The sequence below is a fragment of the Elaeis guineensis genome, chromosome 5 (genome assembly GCF_000442705.2).
Source record: "Elaeis guineensis isolate ETL-2024a chromosome 5, EG11, whole genome shotgun sequence".
In the NCBI taxonomy this organism is placed as follows: Eukaryota; Viridiplantae; Streptophyta; class Magnoliopsida; order Arecales; family Arecaceae; genus Elaeis; species Elaeis guineensis.
The window spans coordinates 18870498-18881534 of NC_025997.2; the positions used below are offsets into that span (position 1 = coordinate 18870498).

Consider the following 11037-nt stretch of genomic DNA (forward strand, 5'->3'; position numbering starts at 1 on the left):
GAGCTGAGCGGAATGCATCTTCTTCGAATTTCACCAACCATCTCTCTTCATCCGCAAATAAGATAATTAGTGGTCATAATCATGATCGATTTTCGAGACTCATCCTTATATAGCTGATCTAGTAGAACTAAAGGCAATTATTGCGACCTCGATTAATGTCACTTCATCCTCCTGAGGAAATCTACTTATGATCGGAGACCTGAATAGATGATCTTCAAAATCCGATCTTTAGGACTTGCAAGCCCATTGCCGAGAAATGAAAAGCAGAAATAAGAAACAAAAGATATGGCGCAAAAAAGATAAACTTGCATTAAAAAAAAAAATTTTATATAATTTTTAGATCGACCCTATATAGAAAAGCCTCGACCAAGACCAAGGGGTACAAAAAGGGCCGACTAATGATATAGCTCGAACATACTCGAGCCTAAGTACAAAAAGGGGGGAAGTTTTAAGCTCTATTGGGGATATTCGAATCCCCAACGAGGTCATCAGGATCTGAGAGCATGATTACAGTTGGAGGATGAACTGATGCTGATCCTCAGCTGCATGAACTTTGCCGCATCCCAGACTGACTCCTTCTTCGACGTGTGTCTCTCCCTCCTCGATGACTTCGGCCGGTTCCTCTTCCTCCTCACCGTCCAACTCCAGAGGTCTGAGGTCAAGGTCAGAAAATTGACTTTGGACTTTCATCTTGAAGTCTGCAAGTCTCCATAGATAGGACTCAGAGCCGAACTTCAGCTTGATCGTCTAAAGCTTTTTTTAGGAGCGAATGCCTCGACTGCGGTGGCTTTTTCGGCTTCCAGCCTCTTCTCCCATTTGCTGGTTGCCGTGTTCAGCCAGGCCTCAACATCACCTCAGGCCTTGGCGACCTTGATCTCTAGTTGCTTCATCTCAGCCTTCAGCAACTTGGCATCCTTCTCGGCCACAACCTTCGAAAGCATGGCCTTGTCCACCCTCTTACTGGCCTGTGAGGTCCAGTCTTCAGCTTGGGTGGCTTTATCCTCAGCCTCCTTTGTAATTCACCGAGCTTCTCAAATTATGCCGACAAAGTAGTCCACATGGTAGATGAGCTACAAAAAAAAAAGAGAAGTAAATGAGTGATGACGATGATAGAAGTAAAAAAAAAAGAAAGCTCGATGGATGCTTGGGCTTACTTGGAGAAGGGAGTCATACGAATCTTTGACACGGAAAGTAGAACCTTTTGCATCTAGTGCCTCGACATCGGCCAACATCATTGCAGCCCTGAGAAGATCTCAAGTGACCCAATAGTCCCCGAAGCCCGACCTATCATTGTGGGCTTCAGACTCTGGCAGAGCTGGCAGCCTTGGAGAAATCTCAGCCAATAGATCAGTTGGGCAGAAAGACATTCCCACCGAGATCTAAGAAGTAGCAAAACTCTGATGCGATCATGAAGTAGAAGATTGGGATACTGACTCCCCTAAAGCAATAGACTTGAGGGGCTGCACAAGCTGGGCCCCAGATGAGCCTTCTTCCTTGGAGGAGCTTGAGTTGGCATAGAGGATCCACCGATGGTGGGCTAGGCAAGCATTGCATCACCTCGACTCCATTTTGAGGCAGGAGTTATAATCGAGGATTTTTTCCTTTTCACAATTCGACGAAGAGCTTCAATATCTTCAGGCCTCATCTCTAAAAGAAACGTAAGAAGTTAGTCAAGATTAGAATAGAGGAGAAAAACTTGAAAACATGGATGACTTACTCTTGAGGTCGATTAGGCTCAACCCGACTTTATATAATGTCTCCTCGAAAAGGAGTCTAGAAAGTAGAGGAGCAGCTTGGCTGAAAATGAGCTTCAATAATTTCTCCTCGATGTCAGACAAAATCAGTGTCTTAATCGCCGACCTTCAAGGTCGACCCTACGAGGTATTGAAGTCTTAGGGTTGCTCGATCGAGACGAAAAAATATCGCTCATTCTAGTTATTATGAATAAAAGAAGAAGCACCTCGAAAAAAGCATCGCCCCTTCCGAGGAGAGCCATACCACCATCCAGCCTCTTTAGGATGCTCCTTTAATGTGAAGCACGTCCTGAAGAGATGGATGGTCGGTTCCATCCCGAGGAGAAGATGATGAGCTAAGAAGGCTATGATTAAATGCCATAAGTTCGGCGCCATACAGCATGGAATTATTTGGTATACATTAAGTAATTCTACAATTAAGAAATGAAGAGGTAACCTAAGCCCAGTTTTAAGGGACTCTTCGTAGAGTCTGATCCAACCTCGAGTCGGGAGATCTATCTGATCCTCGAAACTAGGAACTTCTAGTTCGAACTCAAAAGGGATTTGATATTTAAGTCATAAGATATCTAAGTCCTCTAGGGTGAGGATAGAGGATGTATGGAAAGGGCCAATGTTGAGGATCTCCATCACCTTAGATTCATCCAGGGAGCAGCCAATGTTGGATGCTTGATCCACGTCTACCGAGCCTTCACCTGGGGTTTAGGTGGGCAGGGATAAATCTGAGGTGCTCATCCTTGGAAAGGAAAGAAAAACTGACCTAAGAGATGGCCGAGCTAATCCTAAGGTCGGAGTTGGGGTCTAACAACGAAGCTCGGCTATAGCTGAGGAAAATTAGAGTGTCGGTGTTGATCACTAGAGTTAGTCGGAAATTGCCTCTCATCTCTCTCATAGCAATAAAATAGTAAAAATGAGGGAGATTAAAGATAACCTGTACCTATTTATAGGAGCTCAGATGGCTCTGATCCGAAGGCCGATTCACCTCTCACTGTTGATGAATGCCAATTGATAGCACCCGATTGGCTACAATGAAGCTCATGCAAATCTAAAGATTTGATGGCCCAAATGAAAAATTAACTTACCAAGTAGTGCCGATCTTCGACATGTGCCAGTGGCTAAAACTCCAAGTGGTAGCTCGGTAAAACCGACCTTGGCCTCGAAACTATACTCTCTTCGACCGACCTTATACAAGCTTGGATTTGAGAGTGGGAGGCATCTGTTGTGGATCGCCACCTCGACTTCGATCGGGTATATCCTCAGCATTGATCGAGGAACTTTGAAAGTCATGCTTCAGCAGTCAGAGAAAATTGGCAAGGGTTGCATGGATGGCAGTTCAAACTGATCTCGTGCCGAAGTGTTCACCTCGACTTGGCTAAAGTACTTTTAGGTCGGTTCAAGCTGACCTATGCCTATGGCATACAGCGGGCTCTGTTGATGAAATCCATCCCATTTTTGGTTTGAAAAAGTCTAAATAAGAAAGAATATCTCCACGATCGAATCATCCCCCAAAAGAACAGAACTCCTGCCAGTCTAATTTATGGACGATAATCGGAGATTAGCCAAGACTCCATGACGTGTACGACTTCAGTACTCTGTCTATAAATAGAGGGGCATAGAGATCCTAAAGTAAATTCTCAACTCCTAATCTCTCATTTTTGTTGTTCTCTATCTTTCGACTTGAGTGTCAGAGGATCTTTATAGAAAAATACTTCGACAGGATTTTTTTACAGACTCTTGCGTTGAAGCTCCGATGGTGCCTCCAGCATACACCATCACTTTATCCATCCGACCTTAATTATGGGAGTTGGATGCAGCACCACCATTTTAAGATCATTCATCCCTCCAGCACGTTGATCCTCGCCTCTCCAACTATTACCTTTCAGCAGAAAAACAATGGGAACAATGCTGCAGATTGAACGATGTTCTTTAGTATGGTTGAGAATTTTGGTGAGACACTAAAAATGACTTAACGTAAGGATATTTGAGGATATTTTATGTTCTGATTTTTTTTTTAAGATATTTACTAGAAGTTTAGAATTATATGAATAGCCCATTTAAAAAAAAAAAAAAGAAAAAAAAATGCAAGCAATTGGAAAGGAGGGTACACTGGAACTGCTAATCCTCTTCAGTACATGAAAATCCAGATTATGATCACTAATTAGGGTATACTTATGCTAATTAATTATTTCCCCAACAGCTGCCTTTTCTTTTTTTTTTTTTTTGGCCTTTTCGAAATCCGTTGGACCTGGTCAAGCTCCCGCTCCCAAAGAACAAAACCTGCTGCAGAGTACGGCGGCCAAAAAATCCCGTTGACGGCAGGTAACGTCCGTTGACTCGCCGATAAGGCTGTAATGGGCAATCGTGCGGACTCCGATCACGAGGATTCACGGAATTTCCAAACCTTCAAAGCCCTTTGTGAGTCCCCACCCGTGACAGCTCGCAAGTGGATGCCCTGGAAACCAAATTGCAAGAAAACACATATCGATTCTTTAAAAATCAAATGGGTGCGGAGAGGTGGCAGTGTCTCATTGGAATTGCAAAATTTATTTACAATCGTACAAACGGAGTTTGTCTGGGGAGGACTGAAAGAACTTTCCCGCCAAGCGCCCGAAGTGGTCGCCAAGCTGGCGTACGGCATAAGGTGGCGTGCACGGATCTCGGCACACCATCACGACGCTGCGGTGAGGACAGGGCCGTACATCTGTAATGTGCGGGAATGAGGAAGCCCGGCGTCCGTCCAACAGCGCACGGCTCTGATGGACTCACGTGTCCTCCGCATAGCGTGAGACCCGCGTATCATCGCCTATAGAGTGGTTCCAGCGAAGCGGATGCTTCCCGTGGGCACGTCAACCTCGCCGTCGGCGAACTGTGAGGGACAATATCGTCATTCCATATAATCCAGACCAACGGAGAGATATACGAAATTGAATTAATCTGGCTACTTAATCGCCGAGAGTTCCATGTTCAAAATCTCATGACCATCTCAACAATGTGATAGAAAATGGACCATGCTGTCCTTTAAGCATGCAAGCTAAGTCGGAAGAATCGCTAGAATCGTAGACTGCGATTTTCACCAACGCAGAAGGATATCGTAATAACCAGGAGGGTAAAATAGTCATTTCAGGGAAATAGACGGCCATGTTTCGTCAGAGCCAGCTGGGCTTCGTCGGGTGCTTCGGCTCGCGAGGATCTTAATTAATGCGGCTAGCAATTAGGACTCCCGAAGGATCTTTATATAACGTAAACTTATTAGTAGGTAACTACAAAATAAAACTATAATTAATAATTATAATTAAAATTGGCAAAAGCATACTAGATTTTAAACGGAAGTAATAGTTGGAAAATATTCGGGACCATTTATTTCTATGGTTGGAAAAGCGAAAGGGAAAGGGCGAAAGCTACTCATTTCCGGTGCTGGTGCCGCCGCTTGCCCTCCTGCCGCTTCCTTCAAGGGAGGATAGGGATTAGAGAAAAGCTGAGGCGGCGGAAGCGGAAGCGGAAGCGGAAGCGGAAGCGATAGAGAAACCGAGAAGAGGTGAAGACGGGAAAAGGAGAGGCGGATAAGCTAACCCCGGATCGTTTCACCGTAGCCGGGTTCTGGTCTCCTCTTCCTTCTCTCTGGTTCCACGCTTCTTTCTCCTCTCCTTTGATATGGATTATTCCCGCTCCCTTTTCTTCCACCGACTTTTTCCCGTTGGCGATCGCTTCGCTCCCAAGGGATCCGAGCTCTGAAGCCTCCACGATCAGGCGATTCCACCCCGGGGTTCCCCTCATTTGCCCCTGCGCCCCGAGCTGGCGGGCCTCAAGGGAACCCTAGCCCTCCTTCTCCTCTCCGCCGTCTCCCGCTTCGCGGATCTATTCCACTTCAAGACGCGGCGGCGCCGGCGGCGGAAGGGCGGGGACCAGGGCGGCTGCAAGATGCTTTGGATCATGCGGATCTCGGGCTTCTTCTCCGCCGCCATGGTCATGGTCGTCCTCTCCCCCTCCCTCCAGTCCTTCCCACCCGCCGAGGCCATCCGATCCTCCCATCTGGACGGCTACCTCCGCTTCCCCGCCGGCACCGCCGCCACTGGAGCCCGGGACCGCTTCTCATTCCGCCAGGCCCCCCCATTTCGCAATGCGGAGGAATGCGGCGCCACTGACGACGACGCCACCGTTTGTGACCCGTCCCTCGTCCACATCGCCATCACCCTCGACGTGGAGTACCTCCGTGGCTCCATCGCCGCCGTCCACTCCGTCCTGCAGCATGCCCTCTGCCCGGAGAACGTCTTCTTCCACTTCCTTGTCTCCGAGAACAGTCTCGAAGCTCTGGTCCGCTCCGCCTTCCCCCAGCTCCGGTTCAAGGTCTACTACTTCGATCCGGAGCGGGTCCGGGGCTTGATTTCCTCATCGGTGCGGCAGGCGTTGGAGCAGCCGCTCAACTACGCGAGGAACTACCTTGCCGACATGCTGGAGCCGTGCGTGCGGCGGGTGATCTACCTGGATTCCGATCTCGTGGTGGTCGACGACGTCGCGAAGCTGTGGAGGACGAGCCTGGGGTCGCGGACGGTGGGGGCGCCGGAGTACTGCCACGCCAACTTCACCAAGTACTTCACGGAGCGGTTCTGGTCGGACCCGCGGCTCGCCGGGACGTTCGCCGGCCGACGGCCGTGCTATTTCAACACGGGGGTGATGGTTATCGATCTGGTCCGATGGCGGCGTTTCGGGTACACGCGGCGGATCGTGCGGTGGATGGAGGTCCAGAAGGGCGCCGCGAGCGCTGTCGGGGGCGGCCGGATTTACGAGCTGGGCTCGCTGCCGCCGTTCCTTTTGGTGTTCGCGGGACACGTGGCGCCGATCGAGCACAGGTGGAACCAGCACGGGCTCGGCGGGGATAACGTCAAGGGCAGCTGTCGCGACCTCCACCCGGGAGCGGTCAGCCTCCTCCACTGGAGCGGCAGCGGCAAGCCCTGGGTCCGGCTCGACTCGAAGCGGCCGTGCCCCCTTGACGCCCTTTGGGCCCCCTACGACTTGTACGGCCGCGCCCCCTGACCGCCTCCTCCCGGTAGCCCCATTTTTTTCACCTCTCCCCGGGCTCTTTACTCTTTACGTCGTATCATATCATCGTCCGCCACCACTTTTTTTTTTTCGGTTGCCTTTTCCCTCTCCCTCCCTCCACCTTCTATATTTTGCTTATTCTATTTTTAATTTTTTTTCCTTTTTTGTGACCTCACCATTTACTCATTACCCATCATCTTTTTTTCTTCTTTTACGAGGCGATTTGTATTTTATTCTATTATTGTTGCCTCCACAAATAAAAGGAACAGATATTCAATTTGTTTTACTTTTCCCTCTCTGTCGCTTTTTTTTTTCTTTTTTCTTTTAAATTTGAAGGAATGGTATTCTTCCCTCTCAGACTATCTAAGACTACTTATCCGTCCCACCGGTGGGTGCCGGTCTTTTGTACTTATTATTGAGTAATTGACGGTGAAAGGGTCGAACCGAACAGCAGCGCGCGAATGTTAGAGCGCTGGTAGAAAGAACAAAGTAGACATGGGCTGTGATTTGGGTAGGAGGCGGCACCGCCGTTTCTGGACTTTATTGGCTGGCGATAGAATGGGTGGGAGTCATGGGTAGTTTCTTACACGTCTGCTTTAAATTAAGGAAGGATTCCAGAGATGTGCCGCTAAAAATTTTATGGCAAGAGGGCGAGTGGAATGGCTTGGAAAAATAAGGGGTGGGGCTCTTTGGTGGCGATAGGGATAGGGGTCGTGGAGGCGTGGCCTTGCTTCGGTGGCAGCAACACACTTGTGAGCTACCGCCCGAAACCGTCGGCTTCCCATTTCTTTGGCCCACTTCTCTCTCTATTTTTATCTTAATTATTCCCTGCCCTTTGCTTACCATTGATATAAAGCTATATACTTATATTTCTTCTATTACTCCCACTACCATTATACCACCTTCCATATCATGTCCATCTGCATTCCAAGTCTTCGGTTTTAAATTTTATACGCAAAAGAAATATTCGTGTCATCTTTGGCATTATTAGAGCACTTCGAATCCCAGATGCGAATTGGGACTGGATGACTTTTCTTCTGTTGACTCGTGTCCATGCCCCCTTGTTCTCCCTATTCTTGCCCGGCTTCGGTAGATTGTGGTGATGGTGACGTCCCATCTACTTATAGTTTGTTTAATTAGCAGTTACATCTTCCCATCATTACGAAAGCAGCCTTGGTGCGAGGCTTCGGGGTCACTTTTTTGCGCTTTGCAGGTTTACCTTTTTAGCGGGTAAGTAGGCCAAAATCTAGTCTCCCCTCATCAGCAAAGCTAGGAGTTTTTCCGGTCAACTCGTTCTGGATTCCGTTTGGTGGCAGATTTGACCTTCTTATTGGTTTCCAGTTTATATCTGTCACTGATTTCTAGGAATAATTTGCCTCTTTCAATCAGGAATAATTTAGCTACTTAGATTGACAGCCATTTCATGTTGGATTCCTGTCGATAGATTCTTGATTTTGATGTCCATTTTATGTTTTAATTCCTTCTTGTGATTAAGCATGTAGACAAACAGGGATAACCATGTCGGCGGCCTAACTGTGCACAAGGACTAAACAGGCTGATGTTTGGAAAAAAACATGTTTTGGACAACTATTTACAAGGACCAAACGGAGGACCGGGTGTTAGAGTTCCCCTTGTTTCTATTGGAAGTGGTTAGGTTTCATCCTAATAATCTCAGGCGGAGCAGTTAGTTGCTCCTTGAGTTCAATGTATGTACTTATAAATGATGTGTACCACGATTTCTAATTTTCCTTTTTTTTAATGAGGAGCAGCATGAGTGAAGAAATGAACACTTCATTTACATATATTAAGTAATTATAGAGACTTGGTCCTGTAATTTGTCCACTAGAGATTTCTGGAATAAAACGGAGGGGGTTTGGTTTGGAAGTGTCGGATTCTTCTTGCTGCGGAGGCTAGGCTTGTTGGGGAATATTACTCGTGGTGGTCCTGCCAAATGAAATGAGAACCCATGGGCTGGTGTGGGCCATCCGATTGATTGTCCTTTGTTCCACCACCACCGTCCAATCCCTGGTTGCACCGTTGATTCTTCAAGCGTTGTTGAGCAGAATGTGAGGCTGGTAGGGAAACAAAATGATCAGCTGGAATTTTATGAAACGAGGCAAGCCATGCAGCTCCTGTGATGGTGTACACAAGAGCCAGCCGGTGGACCCGTCGGTTGGTGGGTTGAGATCACCGGGCCCGTGATGTTGGCTGTTGTGGTGTTCCAGCTTTTGTTTCTACGTAGCAAAAGGTTTACCATGCACTTCTGGACCTGTCCAACTCATATTTTAATTACAATTCCGCCCACTTTATAACTTATTTGATCTCTCAGATTTTACTTGAAATATTTCCATTATACATGCTATTTTCTCGAAATCCTTTACTATTGGTGATTCTATGAGGTTCTATTTTGGTGAACATAGATGTAGAATTCTAGTTCTAGCAAGCCAGCTCACTCCATGTTTTTGAGAAATTATATTCCACATGCATGACATACACCATGTAGCTTGTTCCAATAGTGATGAGCGGCTAATGAATGCAGTCCATAGAAATAAACGGCTGCGATTGGCAGCATACAAAGTCATATGATGCATGCCGCGTAGAATATGGTTTCTCCACGTTTCAGGTTTGAAACTCTTCGTTCCCAAGCTGGATAAGTTCTGGAGAGTGGCAGAGACGGTCAGTGAGTCCAGGCCTGAACAGCTAAAAGGCGTGATGCTGCTGGCCTGTTGCAAGAAATGAGATCCAAACTTTGTGGACAAAGCAACATTGAGATCTACAGGAGAGGTACCAGTTGATGCAGAGAGAGGATCGGCGGTGCGTGGCCGCGCACTCGAGAGCGTCAACAGGAATCCAAAAGCGAAACAAGAGCTTAATAATTACAAGTATTGAGGTTGAGCAATATAATTTAGCAATCCCTTCTTCCAGAAGTCCTGTCTTTATCCGGCCTCTCTGTCATTGAGCTATTTTAGAACCGTGAATCCAACTGCACCATGTTTCCGTCTCAAATAAATAGTCCAAGTGGCACGACTGCTTTCCAGGCAGACAAAAGGAGATCTATACAAGTCATTTTCTAATTTTTGGTCAGTTCTCCAGACATTGGTATAGTCTTTAATTTGTTTAAGAAGTTTTTGATGGCACGCTTTGGGTTTGCCACCTCTCTTCCTCCCCCTCTCACACTTCAGAAAAGGTAGAAGGACGGTGCTTTAGCCACCAACCTTGCCCAGTCTCACAGAGTTCCCTAGGTAGCTTCTCATTACAGTTTGCTTCAACTTGCTGACTGCCCTCCTGGACATTAGGCATTTTTTCTACTTGCACGTGTTCTAGCCGTCTTCATGGAAAAACTAATAATCTTCAAGTTGCTGTCTGTTTATATATCCTTCATGTTCTCTGAAACCTTGACGAGTAGCAGGTAAGCACAAACTTCATTACCGGCTGGGGTTTCCACTTGACCCCTGGATGCAGACTGAGCCCAAGCCATTCTATATCATGACAAACACACCCCATCATTGTAACATCTTGCCTCAAGCATGCATGCATACATACATACATATATATCCAGGCTTCTCAACAGAATTGAATCCTCCGCTAGAAGAGCATCCAAAGGTTACATGCTACAATATATGTCTAGGCAAGAATTAATTGGTAGATTGTGATGGCTCTGTGAATCCTAGATCCATCTCAGAACTATTCCATCATCATTTTCTTGAAACAGCTAGAGATGATGTTTGGTCTGAATCTATATAATTGCGTTATAGGCTTGTAGTTTAAAATAAGATTTTATCTGCTTCATTTTTTTTTTTTAAACATGAATGTTAAACCTCTCAGTCAGATGTGATTCAAAGTTTAATCAAGCATGTTTTGCATGAGCAACGTACATAATAAGGTGTTAAATAGAAGAATATCTGGCCTTGCAAACTTCCTTTTATTTGATTAACTATTTATGGTTAAGTATGGAGAGCATCTGAGTTAGTACAAGTTAAAACTGACGTTGAACCGTAGTGGGCAACGCACTGTTTGAAAGTGGTAGTAAGTTTACATAAACTGGCAGACGATTGCTAATTAGAGGAATCTAGAAATTTTTATTGCTGGTTTCGAAGCATGTTGATATTAGCTAGCTAATTCTTTTTTGGCGACGTATTAATCGGTGAGAGACTTCATGACTTATGGTTGTAAGCTAAATGAATATATTAAGGAGTTTGAGTAAAAATCTACTTTCTTCTTCTCCTCCATAACTCATAATCTCTCTTTC

General features: G+C 46.3%; 1 protein-coding gene across 1 annotated transcript; it reads left to right on the top strand.

Moving 5' to 3' along the window:
- Window positions 1-5050: 5050 nt before the first annotated feature.
- LOC105045607 (probable galacturonosyltransferase-like 7) lies at window positions 5051-8947 on the top strand. Its single transcript, XM_010923958.2, has one exon. The coding sequence runs from the start codon at window positions 5670-5672 to the stop codon at window positions 6780-6782; it is 1113 nt and encodes a 370-aa protein (XP_010922260.1). The 5' UTR covers window positions 5051-5669; the 3' UTR covers window positions 6783-8947.
- Window positions 8948-11037: the final 2090 nt, after the last annotated feature.